A 24,060-nucleotide genomic window follows, 5' to 3' on the forward strand; every position below is an offset into this window, starting at 1 on the left:
AAGAATCACTATTGTACATTGTATGTCTAACTTAGGTTTTCTGTATTTTCAGATACTAATGATGTATTAGGGAATTTTTTTAGCCTACTTCCTAGTCAAAATCTATCAGGATTGACTGAAGTCCTTAAGAGAGAAAAAAATCAGACTTAAGGAAAGACTGAAAGTCCTAGATTTTGATTATGCATTTAGTACTTATGTGGACATAAGTGGTCTTTCCCTAAAAGTTAAATAAAGCACCACATAAAATTATATAAAATTACAAATTAAGAATTTATTTTAAAAGTTTTTGTTTTTAGAAATAAAGGTTTAAAAAACAAAAGTTTCCAAAACCAGTAATTGTTATATCCTAATTGCTTAGAATTGTTCTATAAACTCCAAATAAGTCAAATAATAAAAAAAAATTTCAAATCTTACAGAACAAAAAGAAAACCACATTAATAATTAAATACTTTTGGATTTCCTTTACTCCTCCCAAGTTGAATTCACGTATATAAAAACTGATGTCCTTTACATTCTGAATCTCAAATCTTCAACAGTCAAGTAATTATACAGTTATATGTAAAGTATATATTTCATATTTACTTGCCATAGAAAGCAGAATGGAGAATAATACTGTGATGTTTAAGAAAATGCTGCTTTAAAAATGTCAATTAGGTACTTCTTTTAAAGTATGTATAGCTTTTTAGATGTTAAATCTTTTCAAGGTTATTTTAGAAGGGATGTGAAGTGACTAGTTTATTTCAGATTTAGTGAAGAATAATTTGTCAGTAATCTGAAAAATCCAAGCCAGGAGAGGATCATTTTCTTTCTTTTTTCTCCATGTGCTCATTTCATTCTTAAGGAAGGCCCGATGCAGTAAGAAGATACATTTCACAAACTTATAACACAGGTTTGTGAACTGTCAACTAAAAACACCACCTCTGATGTGGATGGTTTCATTCAATCCATGTTCTACCAACTTTATATCTTCTAGATCATCCTTTATAATGCTAATCAAGTGGCTAAGGCCTTCCTGTTGTTGTTTCAAATGCTAGAATGAAAAAAACAGCATATTAATACATAACTCTATTAAGCTACTCACAGGAAAGACTTTTTTTTTGGTACTGGGGATCGAAGTCGGGACCTTACACTTGCAAGGCAGGCACCAGAGGCACTGAGCTAAATCCCCGGCCCAGGAAAGACTTTTAATAGCAACACATATTTAAACTACATCTTTGTATTTGGCTCAGTGGTTCTGTCGCCTGCCTCACAAGTACAAGGACCCGAGTTCTATCCCCAGTACCAAAAAAAATTAAAAAAACAAAACAAAACAAAAAACTACATCTTTGTACTACGTCTTTGGCTAATAACACTTTATGTGACCAACAGTAAAAAATATATAATTCAGTGTACAATAAAACCAAATATTTATGAATAGTATCTTAAACAAATGTTTTGGCTATTTCCCTGTAATAAAGGTATATTAAAACAACTCAGAGGATATTTAAGTATTTGAAAACAGTTTTTGTGGCCTCTAATACATATTTGTTATGACAAAGGTGATTATGACTACAGTTAACATTTTAACTACAGGTAACATTTTTAGGAGTCCTTCCCACATGCTAAGTTACTGCTATAATAGCTTTATAGGTATTTTTTAATTCACTTAAAATCTTTTTGAGCCCCTTTTGGGGTATCAGGATCATTTCTACTTTAAAGTAACTGAGCATTAAGTAATCTGTCCAAGGTCATAAAGTCATAAAATAGATGATAAACTGTGATTCAATCCCAAAACAATATACTGCTTTTCCTCATTTTAAAAAGGTAGATAGCAAGGCTGGGAGCATTAACTCAATGGTAGAGTATTTGTCTAGCATGCACAAGTTGGGTTCAAACTCCAATACCACACACAAAAAAAGATGTTTATATATTAATGTATATAAGCTCTTTAGTATGATTCTAGATTACATGTTGGAATCTGTCTCAGTTAATTTTATTGCCAAAGACTATACTTAAATGATGGAATATAACTGTGTATTCCTAAGAGCTTAGAAGTCAAGCTAGTTTTTAGTGACATCTATTCTAATGTACATAGTAATATCAGATTTGTATAACATTTATAGCCATCTAAACAAAACTCTCAGGGCCAGGCCAATAGTCCTACCTAGTATGTTCCATGAGGTTTACCATCTTGTGGTATATTTCTTTAGAACAGCGATTGGACAGCTTTCATTAAGCCAATCTGTATTTATACTAATGAAAATTAACTATAGCAGTATTTCTCAAGTTTTTTCATACAAAGTGAACCCTACACAGGTGACTGGAGGTTCTGGCTACCCCAACCTCCACTCAGGTCCCCATAGGGATAAGGGAATCAATAACTCAATACAGTACATTTACAGTTTATATATAGGTTGGGAAGGTATTCAGAATAGGGCAGTTGCTTCCCAATTTAACATGCATATAGATCACTATGATCTTGATAAAACGCAAATTAAGTAGATTTGGAGTAAGGAATGAGATTTTGCCTAATGTCTCCTGTTGCGGCTGCTATCTGCAGTTTGGGGTGGGTGAATGATGATAGAGATGATTACTTAAAATTGTGGTAAAATAGGTACAACATAAAATTTACTATTTGAACCATTTTTTAAGTGTGCAGTTCAGGGGTGTTAAGTACTTTCACGCTGTTGGGCAGAATTTGCTACCCTGTCTGTAGAACTTCTCAAACTCAAAGACTGAACCCACTAAACAATCCCCATTCCCTCCTACCATAGCAAGGACCATTCTTGTTCTCTCTCTCTTTTCTTTTTTTTTTTTTTGGTACCAGAGTTTGAACTTGGGTCCTTCCGCTTGTAAGGCAGGTGGCGGAACCAGAGCTAAATCCCCAGCCCCTCGTTCTCTCTTTTAATTGGACTACTTTTGGTACCTGATGGAAGTACAATCATATATTTGTCCTTTTACAACTGGCTTATTTCCCTTAGCATAAACATATTCAAGGTCTGCTAAAGTTATAGCATGTGGCAGAATTTCCTTTTTAGGAGACTAATATCCCATTATGTGTATATATACAAGGGTATACAAATATTTGTTCAAAGTCTCTTCTTTCAGCTTCCATGCTCAGACATCCAGAAGCAGAACTGCCAATCACATGGTAATCCTATTTTTTTCCATTCTACTTTGTATGCATGTATGCATTTATTTAGTGATACTAAGGATCGAACTCTTCAGGGCTTTGGCCCTGGGCTACACCCCCAGGCCCTTTTGATTTTTTACACTGAGACAATTGTGTGCCATCAAACCCAGTTCTTTTTAAACTTTAAAGGAACCACCACACCACTGTCCATACAAGCTACATCATTATGTTCCTCAACAGCACATGAAAGTTCCAACTCCTCCACATTCTCACCAATATTTTATTTTTTGGATAATAGCCATCCTAGTGAACGTGAAGTGGTAGCCTCACACTTTAAAAATGTACACCTTTGTACAACACTTACCTGTTTGATCTCACGTAACAGATCTGCATCTATGTAATATCTTTCTTCAGATCTGACTGCTCCAAAATGGTTCTGCATCCTGATTTGGGACATCAGTTCATTTAGTCGGCCCTGAAAACCAGTCAAAATATAATTGTTACCAACGGCACCACTTTTAACAAAGAATGTTTTCTTTTGAAAGGATGGCTTCAGAACATTAATTAAAAATTTCTGGAGCCAGGGATTTAGCTCAGTGGTTTCACTGCCTGCTGTGCAAGTGCAAGGACCTGAGTTCAATCCTCAGTACCAAAAAAAAAAATTTCTGCTGGGTGCCTCACAAGCACAAGGACCCAAGTTCGATCCTTGGTATCAAAAAATTTCTGCTGGGCATAGTGGCGCATGCCTGTAATTCCAGCATTTGGGAGGCTGAGGCAGGAGAATCACTGTGAGTTCGAGGTCAGCCTGGACTACATAGTGAGTTCAAGGCCAGCCTAAACTACCTAAACTACCCTGTCTCAAAAAACAAACACAAATTTCCAATTTTCTCTATGTGCATTATTTGATTTTTGTTTTTCCAGTATCAAGATCAAACTCAGGACCTTGTGCTTGTGAGGCAGGCAGGACACCACTGAGCTACATCCCTGTCCCTTATGTGCATTATTTGAAACACTAACACCAGCCAAAAGAATCATGACTAAGAGTTTACTTTAGAAAGGAAATTTTAACAAATCCTTAATAAACACAGCTATACAAAATTCCTGTTTGAAGACTACAGTGGACCCTCAAGTTACAAGTGGCCTGACATACAAACAACTTGGATTAATTAGGTTAATGGATGATTCATCTGCCTCTTGTTGTCTATAGCATGTACCCAGTTAAACATCCAGATCTCAGCTCTATTGACTTAAGTTACAACCACCTCTTGGGAACCAATCAAATTCTTAAATGAAGGGTCCACTGTATTTGCCATTTTTCTGCAGATGGTCTTAGAAGTGCTTACCTTGAACTGAGTAGGTGCATTTAATTCAGACTGAATTGTATCTAGCTGAACTCGCAACTGCTCTTCATCAGCTTGGATGGCATAACCACTCTTCCTTTGAATTTCCTGTTTGATTAGGACCTACACAAAGAAAAGCCACCAATACTAATAGAATCGAATTTTTTATGAAGGTTATTTTATTACAATTGGTTGTTGGAAGAAATCATCTGAAAACTACACTAACAATATACAGTGCTACCCTAGTTCACAACCTTAATTTGTTCTACAGTTTTGGAAAAGGTGGCCACATTTGTGTTTGTGTGGGAAAGATGGCTGTGGTTGTGTTTGTCACCTGATGCAGTTTGCAAACAAAATTTTGCCAAATGCTCATGTATGTGAACCAAATTGTTTGCAAACACAAGTGTTCATCAACCAAGGTACCACTGTAGTAGGGCTTAACATTGTGATGTGAATTATGTTTCTATCCATTTTCATTAGGCAGAGGTATCACGTAAGTACACTGATATACACTTACCAATTGGAGTAGCAGCAGCAAGAAGACAACTATTTTAAATCTATACATAGTTTTTATGGCCTAAAAAACTACAAAAAATAGGCAACATTATACCAGTTTTAGATATTTGTAGCCATTCAGAATTATTTACGTAAAAACACAAAGCTGTAATATTTAAGTTTAAATCCATTTTTATTGGACTTTTTCTTCAGATTACAAAAACAGTCTGTGACTTTTTTGCTCTGGTACTGAGAACTGAACCCAGAGCCTTCACACTGAGCTACATTCCCAGATTTACTTTTTTTTTTTTTTGGTACCAGGGATCAAACTCGGGTCCTTGTGCTTGCGCAGCAGGGGGCAAAACCACTGAGCTAAATCCCCGGCTCCCCAGATTTACTTTTATTTTGAAACAAAGTCTTGCTAAGTTGCTTTCAAGTCACTAATTTTTTACAAAAGGGTAACAAAATCTCATGACATCCTGAGAGAAATTTGTTATTTTTATAAAATTTGTTATTTTTAATAGATGCATGTTTTTTCATACATTAATGACCAGTCTATTCAATAGTCACCGTCTTGATAGACATACAATGTTTCATTTTACAAATAATGCTGGGATAAACATTTTTGTATACAGAATTTAGCTTGCTGGTATCAATCCCCAAGAATGAAATTGCTGGGTTAAATTAAGTATGTACATTTTCATTTCTAATAGAAGCTGCTACTGAAAAGATCCTAACAATTTTAGATTCACAGCCACACATCAGAGTACCTTTACCCTACATTCTTGTCACCAATAGTTGTGATGATGTTTAAAATTTTGTAATCTGGCTAGTGTAAGAGATCACATATTTATTCTTTAATTTGTAATCCCTTGATTCCAAGTACTTTGTATCTGCCTATCTGTAAACTGCCAGTAAACATCTTTTGCCTACATTTCAATTGTTTTCTTATCTGACTACAAATTTCTTTGTAGAATATGTATATTAAAACTATAGCTAACATCAGTGCTATTCTCACATTTCCCTTTTTCTGAACTCATGATTGTTGACACATGGCTCCTGGCATCATGGTTTTTTCCCCTTTTGCATTACTTGGGATACCTGTTGTGCAGGCACAAGGACCTGAGTTCGATCTTCGGTACCAAAAAAAAAAAAAAGAAAAGAAATGCATTACGTGGGATTGAACCTGGGGCCTTGTGCACGGTAGGCAAGCATTCTACCACTAAACTACATACATCTCAAGTCCATTAAAAAAAATTTTTTTTTTTGAGACAAGGTCTCACTAGGTTGCCCAAGCTAGTCTCAAACTGGTAATCATCCTGCTTCAGCCTCCTGAGTTGCTGGGATTGCAGGAGTGCACCAGGGTACTCAGCGGCAGCTTCTGGTATCTTTTGCTGTATAATTTTTTCTTTTCTTTTTTACTAGGATTGAACACAGCACTGAACTACATTTCAGTCCTTTTTTGAAAAACAAATTGAGACAAGTTGTCCAGGCTGGCCTTGAACTTGTGATCCTCATGCCTTTGCTTCCCAAGTAGCTGGGAGGTGTGCACCACTACGCCTGGCAAAATTTTCTAATTCTTACGTTGTCAATTTTGTTCTATGGTTTCTGTGTTTCTGGCCCAGTGTCTCCAATCCCTTGGTTATACATACAGTCTCATAAGTTTCTTAGAATTAAATCTCTAATTTGAGTTTTTTGTATATAATGTGATACAGTGGTCTAATTTTATTTCTTCTGGTTGGACCGTCAGTTACTACAGCATGGTTTGTTTAACTGAAATACCACCTTTGTCATACAAGTCCAGAAACATTTGGATCTGTTTATAGATTCTCTTATTCTGCTCCATGGATCTTTATGTTCCATCCTGTGCCAATACAGCATTCATTTGATCACAAGAAGTTTAAAATACTATGAGGCCCAGGGTTCAACCCCTAGTACCACATTTAAAAAAGGGGGGTGGGTGGAGTATAGCTCAGTAGTAGAGTTCATACCTACTATATGTAAGGCCCTGGAGTGATTCCCAACACTGTCCCTCATACCTTCAAAAAGGATACAGATCATTTCCATCACCCAAAAAATTCCCTCTTACCTCTCTCTTATCTCTGGCCCCTGAAACTAACAACTTGTACACAATGTCATATAGAGGGAATCAGGCAGTATGGATCCTTTAAGTCAGACTTTTTAAATTTAGCATAATTTGCATCTTTTTTTTTTTTTCTTTCAGTACTGGGGATTGAACCCAGGGCATTCACACTCAGCTATATCTCCAGCCCTTTTAATTTTCTGAGACAGGGTCTCACTATGTTGCTCCAGGCCATGCTCAATTTTGTGATATTCCTGTCTCAGCCTCCCAGAGTACTAGAAATACAGGTGTGTGGCACTATGCCTGACAATTTGCATTTTTTATTAGATATATCTGGTGTCAGCACTCTGGGAGGCTGAGGCAGAATGACCACAAATTCAAGCCCAGCCTGGGCATCTTAGCAACTTGGTGAGACACTGTCTCAAAAAAAGAGAGGGAGGGATTTACCTAGGGGATGTAGTTCAACACAGAGGCCCTGGTTTCATTCCCCAAAACCACCAAAAAGACCGATACATCTATATCTCTGTTCATAGATCTCTTTTTTGAGATGCTTAAAAAAAACAGCTATAAAATGGTGGAAGTGCTTTGCTGAACAGTTAAATTTCTCAAAAAATTAGACATAGAGTGGACCATAAGACCCAGCATCTACTCCTACGTTTACACTTGAGAAATGGAAGCATATGTGGACATATGAATATTAATAGCTATATTGTTCATAACAGCAAAAAAACTCTCCACAATGTCCATCAGTTGAATATATAAATACAAATGCAGTATATTCATATAATTAAACTCAGCAATAAAAAGGAATAAAAGAGGGCCAGGATTTAGCTCAATGGTGCCAGTGCCTGCCTCGCAAGCGCAAGGTACTGAGCTCAATCCCTGGTACCAAAAAAAAAAAAAAAGAAATAAAAGTACTGTTACATGGTTGACCTTTGCAAACGTTATTCTACAAAGAAACTGGTACAATTCCATTTATATGAAGTGTCCAAAATAGGCAGAAAGTTGTTGCCCAGAGTAGATTTAGGGTAAAATGGAGGAGTGGCTACCAATGAGTAGGAAAATTATTTTTAAGTGATGGAAATATTCTAAAATTGATCATAGTGATGATTGTCAGGGTCTGAAAATATTAAAAACATACGTTGGACTATACCCTTTAAATTGGTGAATTATGTAGTAAGTTGTATCTCAGTGAAATAAGAAATATAAGAAAGGGGCTGGGGGATTTAGCTCAGTGGTTCCACCGCCTGCCTCCCAAGTGCAAGGTCCTGAGTTTGATCCCCGATAACCAAAAAAAAGAAATATAAGAAAGTCATCTATACTTTTCCTCAGTTGTCAGGAATGATTTGGAATTAGGTCTTCACCAATTAGACAAAATTCAGCAAAGAAACTATCTGGGGTTGGTATCTTTCTCCATGTTATTTATTTTTTTTTTTGGCCCCGGATTTTCTTACTGTTTTATATATCTGTGATAACGTTTCTTTCTTCATTAATTTTGTAGATATATTGCTCTTTTTCTTCTTCAGGCTCAGAAGATAGTTAACCACTTTGACGGTCTTTTCAAAGAAACAGGTTTTTATTTGGTACCAGGGATCAAACTTGGGACCTTGCGCTTGAGGCAGGCGGTGGAACCACTGAGCTAAATCCTCGGGCAGAAACAGCTTTTTAATTCTACTAATTTTTTAAATGTCTCATTGATTTTATTTTTTAATTTTTTTTTTGGTACCGGGGACCGAACTCGGGTCCTTGCGCTTGCACAGCAGGCAGTGAAACCACTGAGCTAAATCCCTGGCCCTCATTGATTTTATTTTTATCTTTATTTTTTAAATTGGTTTCTTCTGGCTTATTCTGATATTCTTTTTCTAATTTCTTAATGTGAGTTTCTTTTTTGATTTTTAAAACTGAAAACTTTTTAAGCTTATATATTTTCTGAATACATCTTTTGCTGTGGTCCATTTGTTCTAATATACAATATTTCTATTTTCATGACAGTTTATAATTTCAGTTTTGTTGCCACTTATTCTTTTTTTTTCTGTCATTAATTGGGAAGTTCTGCTGTTTTTGAACCATTAATGGTTACACTCCCTTTCTTGACACCCAAAAATGGTTTTCTATTTTATGAAAATCAGAATCAGTGATCTCATATGTGCTTTCTTCAAAGATCCTTTATTTCTTCACTATTCTCACCTACTCTAAGATACAAACTTCCAAATATCTTCTCTCGTCACCCAACCTTATAAGACCTCTCAACTTGAAAGTTTTCAATTTCAGACTGTTTCCTTTGAGTTGTTTTTTTTTTTCTATTACAAAAATCTGTATTTAGCACACATTTTACACATATCTTACAAATGTTTGGGGAAAAAAACCTAATTACTACCTGTAAGGTTCTATGGGAAAGATCCATGAGTTTCCTCTTGTATTGTGCAATTTTGGCCATACTTGTAGTTTGATTCTTTTGTAGCTCACTAATATCTTCAGATATGATCTGTTCAAAAAAAAAAATGTTAGGATAAATCAAATATGAACACAACTACTTATCAGGTACACCTATATGTATAAGCAAAGTCTAATTCTGAGATAAGCTTGAAAGTCATTTCTGAAAACATAAACTCCTTTCCCTTTTTTTTTTTGTTTTTTTTTGTACCAGGGATCGAACTCGGGTCCTTGCGCTTGCGCAGCAGGCAACGAAACCACTAAGCTAAATCCACGGCCCCAAACTCCTTTCCTTTAATTCTGGATTCGTATTTCTTCCCTTATTATACATCTAAAAATTAAAATGTACCATTCAGAGAATTCTTTGGTGCACCAGGATATTTAGTGATGAGACAACATACGGTAAAAATAAAAACACATTTTAGAAATAAAGATTGTAAGTAATATTACAGAATACAAACAACCAACAACCTGAATAGAAAAATGTTAAGATTCATAAGATGACAAACAGGCTTTAAAGACAACCTTGAACCTGTCAGAAAGTATAATATAGTCTAATGACTGTTAATGGGTATGGAATTTTTTTTTTTTTGGGGATAATGAATTGTTCTAAAATTTATTGTGGTAGTTGCACAACTCTTAGAAGAAACTAAAAATCACTGAATCATATAGCTTTTTTTTTTGTTGTTGTTTTTTTGAGACAGGGTCTTGCTATAGCATAGGCTGGACATGAACTCACCATTCTGCCTCAGCCTCTTAAACACTGAGATTACAACAATTGTGTGCCATGGTCCCCAGCTGGATTATTTATTTATTTAACTGGGGATTGAACTTGACATTGTGCTTACCGGGTAGGCACAGCGCCACTGAGCTAAATCCCCAGCCCTGGATCATATACTTTAAATGGGTGAATTGTATATGTGAGTTATGTCTCAATAAAACTGTATAAAAGAAGGGCTGGGAATTCAGCTCAGTGGTTCCGCTGCCTGCCTCACAAGTGCAAGGTCCCAAGTTTGATCCCTGGTACCAAAACAAAAATTTAAAAAAAGCAGCTGTTATAAAAGAAAAAAAAAAAAAGGGACATTACATAATAGAAGATTAATCTGCCAAGAAAATGCAATTCTAGATAAGTATGTATCCAACCGATTCAAAATACATGAAGCAAAACTGATAGAACTGAAAGGAGAAAAAGACAAATGCAAAACTATAGTTGGAGACTTCAACTCTTCTAACAGTTGAACTGGCAGGCAGAAAAATCAACAATACTCTGGGCCGGGGATATAGCTCAGTGGTGCCATGCCTGCCTGGCAAGTGCAGGGTCCCGAGTTTGCTTCTCAGTACCGAGAAAAAAAAGAAAAAAATCAGGAATACAGAAATACCAAATCAGGAATACAGAAGAATTGAACAATATCACCAACCAAGTGCATCTCACTGCCACTAAGAGGAAGTGCCACCCCAAAACAAAGGCTCTTGGGTTATAAAACCTTAATAAAGTTAAAAGAATTGAAGTCATATAGTTCTCCAAACATAACAATTATACTAGAAATTGACAATAAAATACAAGGAAAATATCCAAACACTTTTTAAAAATTAAACATACTTTTAAATAATCCATTAGTCAAAAAGAAAGGAAAAATTCAGAAGTCAAAATGATTTAATTGGAAATAGTGTTTTGAATATCAAGAATGAAAATATAAAATTATCGAAATTTGTGGAATTCAGCTAAGTAAGGCTTACAGGGGAACTAATAGCATTAAATGTTTATATTAGAAAAGAAGAGTCTCAAATCAATAAGCTGCTACCTTAAGAAATTAGAAAAATAAACACAAAGCAAGCAGATTAAAGGAAATATCAGACCTGAAATTAATGAAATTGGGGCTGGGGATTTAGTTCAGTGGTTCTGTCGCCTGCCTTGCAAGCGCAAGGTCCAGAGTTTGATCCCTGGTACCAAAAAAATGATCCTTTGAAATTAATGAAATTGAAAACAAAATTAGAGAAAAATCAAAAGCCCATTCGATAAAACTGACAAGTATCTAACAAGACTTAGCTTCTTTGGTTTTACTCTAAAGAACTATTAAGAACATTGGTCACATCCCAGTCAAGTACTATACATTACTCATTTTAAAATTAATGCTAATAGGCTAAATGTGTCCCGTCTAACATAATAAAGGGTCTAAAAAATCATGTCACATGAGAAACCACACTAGAATTTTTAACCACAAAAGAGAATTTTTAAAAGTGATTATAATGTTCAAGTATTTGTAGGCTGTACCCACAAAGCAATGTCAGAGAAAATGGGTGTAAACTGTTAATAAGACAGATACAGGATTAATGTAAGAAAAAGAAATTAACAAAACTGGTTGACAATGAAATGGACTTCATGAAATAGTAAGCTCTTTATTACTCAGATGTCTGAATGAAATCAGAATTCCATGTAGGAGACTATGGAGTTGACTTTTAAGAACTTTAAGTATTTGATTATAAAAATCTACTTTATAAAATATTAAGTAGATTTAAGTATTCAGGAATTTAAATTCGCTTCATCAATGTAAGACAACATACCAATATAATTATGAAAATAAAGTCATAATTGTAGCCTTTGGTTTCATAAGGCCCCATAAATAAAAGCATTCAATAAAGAAAATAATATGGAATCACTGGCCAGAACTGGAATAAACTGCTAGACCAACAAATCAAAATTCATTGTTAAAATATGTCAACTCAGATTTGTATGATTTTGGGCAGTCTATTAAAAAAGATGGTCTATAAAACTACCACTGTTAACTTGTATTGTATTGGTTCTCCATAAGAGAAAATAGCACATATGGCAAAAACTAATTAAATGTCTATAATTCCATTTCCTACTGTCAGGGCTGGACAATGAAACAAATTGCTTACATCTAATCTGGTCTGATGCTGCTTAGTCATCTGATCTTGAACTTTCAGTCTTCGGAGAAGTTCTTTAAAGCCCACCATGGGTACAGGAATTAACCTGAAGAAATGCAAGTGAACAATTTTCAGATAGTAAGCCTATTACTATAAAACCCAAGCTGAAATTTTCATAATAACATCCATATAATAGTATTTCAGACTTCTAGATCCATGACTATGAAATTCAATAGTATTACAGTACAGATTTTATTCAACTTCCCTCTTTTACAAATGAGGAAATATAGTTCATTCAAAAACCTGCATTACTTAAATGCAAATGTAATTAGGGGACTGGCACTCAGATTTTTTCATCTCTAGCTGGTTTTCACCACACTATCCTACTTTATTACCATGGTAGATATATTTTTAAAAAGCAATGAAAATGAAAACTGCCCTCAAGTATAAGAATTACAATAGTCTAGCACATATATGTTTGCTTCCCTAGTAGTACATGTTAGTTCATGTACAAAACGAAATGAAGATATACTTACTTTTCAGAATCAGGGTTATCCACCTTGGCTTGTTCCCAAATAATAGGATCAACACCTACCACAAAGAAAAAATTTTTTTTTCCAAAACTATTTTTCAAAATTTTATTGGTACATTTTAGGTACACAATACAGTTACACTCATCACTGGGATCTTGTATCTTTACATGATGTATCTTGGTTCTTATTTTTTCCCCATTCCCCGGCCCTCCCCTCACCCCCTCCACCCTTCCCTATTTACAGAGACTTTGTTTCCATTTTTTTCTCCTATTTTTTCCATCCCTTCTTTCCTTTCCCATACCCCTCCCACTTCCCCTACCTCTTTAGACCTTTTCTTCCTGTTTCAATTATCAATTATACATTTTGATTCTTAATTACACTTTTAGTTTTTTACACCAGAGAAACTATTCAGTATTTACCCATGCGTGTCCTATTTATTTCACTTAAGAGTATGGCCTCAATGTGCGTCCATTTAGCTATAAATGCCTCTAATTTCTCATTCTTTATGGCTGAGCAGTACTCCATTTTATTAAAAAAAACACATTTTCTTTATCCAGTCTCCAGTTGATGGGCAATTGGGCTGTTTCCAAGTTTTAGCTATTACAAACTGCCGCTATGAACATGGGTGCACATATATCGCTGTGGTAGGATTCTTTTAATCCTTTTGAGAAGATACCCAGCAGAGGAATAACTGGGTCAATCGGGACCTCTTATCCCAGTTTTTTGAGATATCTCCATACTGATTTCCACAGTGGTTGTACCAGTCTACACTCTCACCAACCGTGGAGTAGGGTTCCTTTTTCCCCACAGCCCTTCCAACATTAAAACTATTTTCTATGTTTATAATATTTATATGGGAAAGACTTTTCTAAAATATGACCCAAAAACTCAGAAGTGATAATAAAAAATGTGGGTCAAATATGATCAGTATAAAAATAAAAATTTTTGTAGGATAAAGCTAAAAAAATATGGATTGAAAGGAAATATCTACAACCTATAGAACCTCCAGAATATAGAAGAGCTATGAATCAAAAAGGAAGATAAATAATTTGATAGAGCATGGGCAAAAGACATTAAGTAGGTAACAAGAAAATACAAACATGGCACTAATAAACATATGAAAGATGTTTACTGGAAATTAGGGAAATGCAAATTAAAATAAGTATTATTAGGCTGGATATGGTGGTACAAGCCTGTAGTCCCAGCGCTCCCTGAGGCTGAGGTGGAAGGTTGCTTAAGCTTGAACTCAGCCTAGGGGCTGGGGATTTAGCTCAGTGGTACCTCCGCCTGCCTCAAAAGTGCAAGGTCCCAAGTAAACAAAAAAAACTTCCCGCTAAACTCAGCCTGAGCAACTAAGCCACTTAGACCCTGCCTCAAGATAAAAAAGGAATGGGGATTTAGCACAGTGCAAAGGCCCTTGGTTCAATCCCCAGTACTACAAAACATAAAATTGAAAAACACCATCAGTGGCAAAAGAGGAGGAAGGGAGAAAGCCTGAGGATATATAGCTCAGTGGTAAAGCACTTCCCTAGCATGTACAAGACCCTGAATTCAATCCTCAGTACTCCCCCATGACAAAAATAAACAAGTACTACTACATCTCCTTGTTATGAATATAAACAGCAGAACTTTCTTTAGTGTGCAATTAAGCAGTATTAAGTAGTATCTTACATATCAAACATACTGTTGACTCTATTTCATTACCAGAGATCTAATCTAAAAAAGTATATACTCATGTTTTCTAACACATATTTATGTTAATTGTTGCCTGGTTTATAAAAGTGCAGACAGAAGTAACATTAAGGTTAAGTAAAATAAGGTATTATTCATGGAATACTACTTAGTGTAATACTACTTAGTGTTTCGTTTGTGCTACTGAATAAACAGGATTGAGCCCTAGGCCTTAGTACTAAGCTACATACCCATTCCTTTTTATTTTTATTTTGAGAAAAGGACTCAATAAGTTGTCCCAGGAGGACTTCAACTTAGCAGCCCTCCTGCCTCACCCTCCCAAGTGCTGGGACTACAGGCATGCACCATCATTTCTGGCTCTATGTAATGCTGCAGTACAGTGAAGAATCCTAACGAGAATTACACATGCTCACATTTAAAATCACAGATAGTCAAGCTGGATGTGGTGGCACACACCTGTAAATCCCAGCACTTAGGAGACAGGAAGGAGGATCACCAAGGGTTTGGGGCCAACCTGGGCTACATAGTGAGTTTGAAGCCAGCCTGAATTATAGAGACCTTGTCTCCAAATTCAAATCAAATTAAATCAAATCACAGATAATGCAGAAACAGAATATAATAAATTCATAGTTCTAGGGAAAGGAGATAAAGAATTATAACAGTCAACCTACTAGGTCACCTAGAATCTGTAACTGAGAACACACTCAGGTTCTATTTCAATACTCAGTTAAAATAAAAGATAAACTAGAAAAAAATTTAAAAATGTTTTCAAGTGTACCTATGGAAAGATGGACTAGGGCCTATTTTCTTTAGTTCATCATTTCCCAAAATTTCTAACAAACATAGCTATATTCAGTTATTCACATGCATATTTACCAAATTTTTCATTTTTTTCAACTCTGACTCTAGAAACATACCGGCAGGAGGATTCTGTAAAAGCTGCTTGATCTGAGCAGGAGAAAGTTCTGTTCTAGTCATAGAAAGGGTTACACCAAGTTGCTGTAGTTGTGTTTTTATATTGGCTTGTTCAAAATGGGCATATAGTGTTGTAGCTGGAACTCTTCTTGAGGTACCATTTGGAGAACGCTCAACAACATAAATAACAACTTCTGTCCTGGAGGCAAATAGACAATTTATAAAATAGTGAATACATAACCCACAGCTACAAGTATCAACACAGCATATGATTTTACAAGGGTGCTAACTAAATTCAGGAATGGATTTTTACAAGAGAATTGTTTTGTTAAGTCTTGGAAAATAAACATGTACTTGAATGATAAAATGAGGCAGATAAATAAGATAAAATTTGTATAGTCTCATATAAATATTATTACTTTTTCCAGAATTAAGAAGTACTTTGGAGATTCTGCTAAAACTTATAGGGTGCTTCTCTGCAATGAAGACTCAAGAAGTAAAATCTAATTCAGTTATTATATCTCACTAATCTTAATTCCTCTAACCCTAAATGTCCTAAAACAAATGTCTTGTCACTAAGACTAAAAATTATACATGGGACAAAGGAAGTAAAGCAACTGTATTTATCCATGAATGAACACAGATAGGAATCAGTTAATAAAACTTTCCAGTAACATCTTTATGGTACTCATTTGCACAAAGCCATATGATTCAGATCCTGGACCTAAATGAAATTATTAACATCTAGTAAGAAATGCAAAATAAAGAAAAAGCTATTAAACAAACTGTTCTAATATTAATTTATGAGAAATTAATATTCTGCTCCAATATTTAATTTGTGCTTCAGCAACAAAAAAACACTGCTGATCACTCTCTTTGGAGCAGGGCACAAAGAAATAAACAATACATTTAGTATACTTACTGATCATCTGGCAATGTTTTAATACCCTCTACATTTACAGCAAGGGTCTGATTTCCTCCCAAAATTTTATGCAACGATTCTACCAACTGCTGTTGCTGGCTTCGAATATCTGTTTCTTTTTTGTTGAAAACTAAAACCACTAGCCCATCTTCATCTTTATTACTGGGCATACAACTATAACCTACAGCCTGTGAAATGACAAGTAAATAATATCAAAAATATGTACAAATCTTAAAAATCAAGTGGTTTTAATATTAGTAGCTTAGTATCTCCTAAAATGAAGAAAGCAACTTAATGTCTGGTAATGAAGAAAATATAGTTCTTCCTACCATTTTGTATCTTAGGAATCACACAATTACGTACAGAGAAAAATTCTATTGCCCAAGAATAACATAAACATATGGTGAAATTAAAATATTCCAGATAGTAACTTAAGAGCGTTCTCCTCTGAAGACTTTTGGTATCCATTATGGTTGGGTGTTTCTGAACCACTGAAACAACTGTGTATGTCATTATAAAATGACTATGAAGCCAAGTGTGGTGGTGCATCCCAGCACTTGAGAGGCTGAGGCAGGACTGCCGCAAGTATGTAGCCAGGGCTACATACTGAAACCTTGTCTAAATGCCCTACCACCATGACCACAAAAATTATACACCAAATATATTTATTTCATCATATATCTGATCATAGAATTTTTTTGTAATATTAAGGATCAAACTCATGGCCTTGCACATGCTAGGCTTTTGTTCTGCCACTGAGCTACATTCCCAGCCTTTGATTTGAAGAATCTTAGCTGGTTTTTTTTTTCCTCCAGTACCAAGAATCAAACTCAGGACCTTGCACTTGCCAGGCAGGCACGGTGCTGCTGAGCTACATCCCTGGGCCCTAAGTTTTAAATAAAGAAAGGAATTACAAATACTTTTGAAGTACAATAATGATACCATCAAGATAGACATACTATAGAACTGCTATAATTTTATGGTTTCATGTAGCAAAAAACTTTATGAATCAGGTTAGATTTTTTTAATCTAATATTAAATATGACAGACAATACCTTGCTGAAAATTGTTCTTTTAGATAGAAGACTTTGGTTCCTTGTTACCACTTACACACAACTTTTAGAAAGTATTTAAATTTATCCAAGTGTTTACTATGCATTTACCATATGTGTATTATACCCCAACTTGTTTAATAAAGAAAAAACTTAAATTGTATATAACATGTCTATTTTATACCTTCACTAGACAAAAATATTAAAACTTCAATTAATGCATTTAAGATATATAAATTGAATGCCCCTAATCTGAAAATCTGAAGTGCTCCAAAGTCTGAAACTTTCTGAGTACCAAAACATGATGCAGGGCCGGGGATTTAGCTCAGTGGTTCCGCCACCTGCCTCGCAAGCGCAAGGTCCCGAGTTCGATCCCCAGTACCAAAAAAAAAAAAAACATGATCCAACCAAGTGGAAAATTCCACACCTGATCTCATGACAGGATACAGTGAAAACACAAGGGCACTAAAAATCCTGTTTGAAGTTGACTTTTGGTATGTGCAGAATTAGGTCCCATCCCCAAGATGTCTCACGTATATGGAAATATTTCAAAATGTGAAAAAGTTTGATATTCGAAATACTTCTGATCCCAGGCATTTCAGATGAATCACTCAACCCGTACCTTTGCTAGAGTGATGAGACAAGATGACCATTTTTTGTTGTTTAAACAAACTACTCTGATTTTATAATTTTTTTTTAAGTACAATCATACCATCCATGTTCAAGGCACAAAGTGCTAAAGAACACAGCAACTGCTTTCTTGATGTAATTTTTAATCTATAAGTCAAGTTCTCTCTTATATAAACTCTTCAAATGAAGATAGCAATACCTTAAACCGGCAAAAGGGATTTTCTTGTGTGAATTCCACTGGTGGAATATTATTGTTGAAATATCCTTTTCCTGTTCCCCAGAAAGCCTGCAGTTGATTCCATTTTGCTAAAATAGCATCTCTCTCATCTCCCAAAAGTGTTGGAGCAGAAAGAGCACTTGCAGTATTTATCAGCTGGTTGGACTGGGTAGGAGCTTGTGTAGGCTGACTGAAGAGACCACCTAATGCTATAAAACAAAACAAACAAAAGCAAACACACAAAAAACTTAGATACTAGGTATAGTAGGCAGAATATAGCCCCCAACCTAAGATGTCCATATTCTAATCTATAGAACCTACACACATTATATGGCAAAAGGGACCTTACAGATATGACTAAAACTAGGCATGCTATGATAGAGTATCCTAGATTATGAGAGTGGGGCTCAGTGTAATCACAAGTGTCCTTTAAAATGGAAGAGACCTCAGAGCCAAAGTGAGATTTGCAGATACTAGGCTGCTGGCTTTGAAAATGGAAGGGACCACAAGTCAAGAAAAGCATGGCAACTCTAGGAGTTGGAAAAAGCAAAGGAATAGATTCTCCTCTAGTGCCTCCAAAAGTAATACAGTCCTGCCAACACCCTGATTTTAAAACAGTGAAATTCATTTCTGGATTTATAATCTCTAGAACTGTAAAATAATAAATTGCTGTTGTCTTAAGCCACATGGTAATCTGTTATGGCAGAAATAAGAAGCCAATATACAGCCAGGCATGGCGGGTAGCACTGCAGAAGGCTAAGGAAGGAGGACTCCAAGTTTGAACCCAGCCTGGGCAACTCAGCAAGACCCTGCTTCAAACTAAACAGCTGAGGATGTAGCTCAGTGTGAAAGCTCTGGGCTCAATCTCCAAGTACAGCCAAAACAACAACAACACGCAAAAACAAAACAAAAGAACACCACCACCACAACAAAAAACCTCCAAAAACCATTAGGACAAACCTCATTATTAAACTGGCTTTCCTAATGATGCTATCAATATAATTAATACCACTACACAGATGCATCGTATTAGATTCACACTCACCCATCCCCCAAAAGAAAAGGACATGTCTACATATAGACATGGAAAAGTGAAGTTTGTAAAGTTGAGGGGTTTTTGATTTTTTTTTGTATTGCTGTTATATTTCTGTACTATAAATTGAAAGATACAAACTAAGCTAAAAAGAATTAATTATATCTGTATTAGTTTAATAAACTATTCTCTTATGACAAAGAAATATATAATGAAATAACAAATAGACTAGCTATCAGGTTCCAGGCTAAAGCTTAGTTGGGCTGTATAACTTAGAACAAGTCTCTGGCCTACACTTTCTCCAATGGAAAGGACAAAGTTGGTAAAACAGAAAACACTTCTCAAAGTGTGAAGTAAGTACCCCTGGTACATGAAATTATAGCTGTCAAGAAACAGCAGTCATGAAATTGCACCAATTCATGTACCAAATAATCATACTTTCAATGATTTCATTTTATCAAAAGTATCAGGCCCGGGGATTTAGCTCAGAGGCACTGTGCCTACCTCGCAAGCGCAAGGTCCTGAGTTCGATCCCCAGTACCAGAAAAAAAAACTATAATAGACAATGTGGAAAAGGAAGAAAAGGTCCAAAGGGGAAGGGGAAGTGGGAGGGGTAGGAGAAAGGAAAGAAGGGAAAGTAAAAATATGAGAAAAGGAACAGAAATAAAGTCTTTGTAAATAGGAGTGGAGGGGTTGAAGGGAGGGAAGGGGAATGGGGGAAAAAAATAAGAACCAAGATAGGTCGTATCATGTAAAGGTACAAATTCCCAATGATGGATGTCATCATATTGTATTTCTAAAATGTACCAATAAACTTAATGAATTTAAAAAATTGTTAGTTAATGTGTAAGAGTAAACAGATCTAAAGAAAATCCCCGAACAATAAAATGGTATGAAGAAAACAAAATTTTTTTTTTGGTACCAGGGATCGAACTCAGGCCCTTGTGCTTGTGAGGCAGGCAGTGGCACCAGTGAACTAAATCCCTGCCCCTGAAGAAAATTTTTTTTTTAAAACCATGAAGAAAAAAAAACAAAAAAAAACCCCCCAAAAAAACCCATGAAGACCTGAACTGGCTTGTGTTTTAGAACAGTATATTAGACATTTAAGTTCTGTTTCAGCTCTAAAGATTGAAAGTACCTGAGATCCATGAGGCTTCTACACAGATAGAGGGGCTTTCTTTTACCCTTCAGAAGAATACTGTTAACTTCCAAATGGGTATATACAAAACTGGGAACAACTGGACTGGAAGTCAGACACTTGAATCCTGGTTTACTATAAGCCAGTGGTGGTGAACCTACGGTATGCATGCCACAGCAGACTGTTTGCATCACCAAAAGCTTTAAAAGGTTAGCCATCACTACTACAAGATTATTTTAAAGCTTTGTGCAAGAAATCTCTGCGCTTTATTTTCTTCAGTGAGACAAACTCTGATGTATACTGATTTATATCCTGCCTCCCTTTTTATACTTCACCCTGGATTACAATCACACTAGTCAAAGTTCACTAGTGGGAAGACAATGATGAACTCAAGTTGTAAAATCCAATAGCCCCCCCCCACTTTTTGAGACAGTCACTCACTATTGTAGTACAGGCTTGCCTCGAACTCACAGAGATCCTCCTGGCTCAACCTCCCAAGTGCTGAGATTACAGGTGTGTGCCACCATGCCTGGCTTCTAGACTCTCTGTAAGCCTTAGCACACTAGATTTCTTGTACTGTCCAACCTTCTCAGAACCCTTATACCCTCAAAAATCAACTTCTCCTGAACACACATTCCTTGAAAAGCCCTTCTCCTTTAGATTTCCTGATAATTCAGTGTCTCTTGATGTACAAACTTATACATACTCATTCACTAGGTTTTCATGCAACAAATATTTACTAAGTACCCATTACATGTCAAGCATAGAGTTAAATACTAAGGATAGAGCAGCAAAAAGACAAGCTTCTTTAAACAAACTAAGCACATCAAACAAATATTAGCAACTGTGGTTAAGTTCTTGAGAGAAATACAAAGGCTACAAGGGTACTAAAAAGGGTGGTAATCAAGACTGAGAAAGGTGTTCAAGAGAAGGCTGTCTCCACTCAGCCACCTCATCTTCAACAAAGGAGCCAAACACCCTCACTGGAGGAAAGCCTATTTAATAAATGATGCTGGAAAAATTGGGTTTCAACTTGCTAAAGACTACAACTAGACCTATATCTCTCACCATGTACTGAACTCAAATCTAAATGGATTAAAGATCTCAATATTAAAACAGAAACACTAAACTAGCTGGAAGAGACTTTAGGAAGAACTCTTGAAGACATTGGTGTAGGAAATGATTTTATGAACAAAACCTCAGTTCCCTCATGAACTAACACAATCAACAAGTGGGATCTCTTCTTACTAAAAAGCTTCTGCACAGAAAGAGAAACCACCACCAATGTGAAGAGACAACCCACAATATGGGAAAAAATCTTCACCAGCTGTCCCTCAGACAAAGGTCTACTATCTCGAATCTATAAAGAACTTTAAAAAATCAGACCTCCCAAATTTAAAGACCCAATCCAAAAATGGGCATCTAAAATGAACAGACATTTCAGACATTTCTCAGACAAAGAAGTAGAAATATCAAATAAACATGTGAAAAAATGTTCAACATCACTGGTCATTAGAGAGATGCAAATGAAAACAATGCTGAGATTACACCTCACCCCAGAAAAAATGGCTGCTATCAAGAAATCAACCAATAACAAATGCTAGTGGGGCTGTGGGGAAAGGGGAACCTTGCTCCACTGCTGGTGGGAGTGTCAACTGGTGCAACCACTGTGGAAATCAGTATGGAGATACCTCAAAGAACTAGGACTGGAAGTCCCATTTGACTCAGCTACTCCCCTGCTGGGTATCTTCCCCAAAGAATTAAAAGAATCATACCACACTGATATATGTGCACACATGTTCACAGCAGCGCAGTTTTAATAGCTAAAACTTGGAAACAGCCCAAATGCGCATCAACTGGAGACTGAATAAAGAAAATGTGGTTTTTTAATAAAATGGAGTACTACTCAGCCATAAAAAATGAGGCATTAGAGACATTTATAGCTAAATGGATGCACACTGAGGCGATACTCAAGTGAAATAAATAAGACACACAGTGTAAATACAGAATAGTTTCTCTAGTGTGAGAAACTGAATGTGTAAATAAGGACTAAAAGGTATAATGGATAATGTGAAATAGGAAGAAAAGGGGCAAAGGGGGAGAGGAAGTGGGAGGGGGAGGGGAAAGGAAAGAAGGGAATGGAATATAAGAAAATGAAAAGATGGAAACAAAGTCTTTGTAAATAGGGTGGGATGGAGGGGTTGAAGGGAGGGCAGGAGAAGGGGGAAAAATAAGAACCAAGAGAGATTATGTAAAGGTGCAAATTTACAATGATGAATGTCATTATATTATATACCTAAAATGTACCAATAAAATAAAATTTTTAAAAAAAGAGAAGGCTGTCTCATTACATCTTCAGCTAAGGCCTACAGGAAGTAATCAGGTAGGCCCTGGGGAAAGGTAGACAAACAATGTGCAAAATCTCTGTGAAGAAGAGAAAGAACTGGCAAAAGCAATAAGGAGTACTGAAAGATGAGGTAGGAAAAAAAATACACTAGGGTGCTAAAGAGCTCCCATTTGCCACAAATGTGACAAGAGGAACATCAAAAAGAGTAACAAATGTTAACTAACTGAAATATATTCATTAAAGCTCATACATTCAAATAATTTTTTTAAAAGCAGAGATTAAAACTTTTAAAAACTTGAGTGCAATGCCACGTTTCTGTAATGTCTTGATCAGTGATGGCAAACCTTTTAGAGGTTCACCACCAGTGGTCTAAATACTTGGGAGGCTGAGGCAAAAGGATTCTGCCCAACCTTTGCAACTTAACTAGACTTGTCTTAAAATTTTAAAAAGGGGTAGGCATGTAGCTCAGTGATTGAGTACTTCTCTAGCATGTTCAAGACCCTTGGTTCAACTTCTAATTCCAAAAAATAAAAATTTAGATTCCAATTCCTCGGATACCACTGGAAATAATGAAGCCACAAATTCATTATCCAAAAAATTGCCAATTAGAATTTATTCTGCCTTTCCTATACAAATTGTGTACCAGGGTAATCAAGGAGGCTTCAAGTAGGCTTCAGGGATGAAGAAAAAGTTTCTTTTACAAGCACATTTCAGTGTGGAAGGAAGAAATTAATAATTACCATTTTGCAATAAAACAATATGACTTAGGCAATGATCCTGGAATCTCATTTTCAAATAGCACCAGATTCAAAACTTCAGTTTTCCTAACAAAACTTCATGCAACTACAATTACTCATAGTTGGAAAGACTATTTCAAGAAACAAAAAAGCGTCATTTTGGGCCGGGGATTTAGCTCAGTGGTTCTACCACCTTGTGTAGGAAAGATAGCCTTGTGTGCGTTTGTCACTCAATGCAGTTTGCAAACAGAAACAAAATTTTGCCAAATGCTTCTGTTTGCATACCAAATTGTTTGCAAACAAAAGCATTTGTGTACCAAGGTACCACTGTATTTGATTGATTCCCTTTAGCTGGGTTAATTCTTTCCCTAGTTTTCAGAATAAAGAACTGGTTCCCTTGTGTGCTGAAATGTGACCATCTTAAAATTATAATTAATTAATTAATTTGCAGTGCTAAGGTTTAAACCCAGGACCTTCACACTGAGCTATATCCCA

General features: G+C 35.8%; 1 protein-coding gene across 2 annotated transcripts in view; it reads right to left on the reverse strand.

The window, feature by feature from the left end:
* Nucleotides 1-446: 446 nt before the first annotated feature.
* The window catches only part of Nup54 (nucleoporin 54), a 29,185-nt gene continuing 5,571 nt past the window's right edge, over nucleotides 447-24,060 (reverse strand). For both annotated transcript variants that reach the window (XM_004848037.4, XM_004848036.4), the window contains 9 exons: nucleotides 18,293-18,519; nucleotides 16,412-16,599; nucleotides 15,492-15,688; nucleotides 12,886-12,940; nucleotides 12,362-12,455; nucleotides 9,408-9,515; nucleotides 4,456-4,575; nucleotides 3,477-3,587; nucleotides 447-1,030 (listed from right to left, as the gene is read on the reverse strand). In XM_004848037.4, coding sequence (XP_004848094.1) covers nucleotides 902-1,030; nucleotides 3,477-3,587; nucleotides 4,456-4,575; nucleotides 9,408-9,515; nucleotides 12,362-12,455; nucleotides 12,886-12,940; nucleotides 15,492-15,688; nucleotides 16,412-16,599; nucleotides 18,293-18,519 — 1,229 coding nt within the window. In that variant the 3' untranslated portion in view covers nucleotides 447-901. The remainder of the gene's footprint in view (nucleotides 1,031-3,476; nucleotides 3,588-4,455; nucleotides 4,576-9,407; nucleotides 9,516-12,361; nucleotides 12,456-12,885; nucleotides 12,941-15,491; nucleotides 15,689-16,411; nucleotides 16,600-18,292; nucleotides 18,520-24,060) is intronic.

Source organism: Heterocephalus glaber, unplaced genomic scaffold, assembly GCF_053883595.1.
Source record: "Heterocephalus glaber isolate CG9 unplaced genomic scaffold, H.glaber_assembly_v1.0 deba00001454, whole genome shotgun sequence".
Taxonomy (NCBI): domain Eukaryota; kingdom Metazoa; phylum Chordata; class Mammalia; order Rodentia; family Bathyergidae; genus Heterocephalus; species Heterocephalus glaber.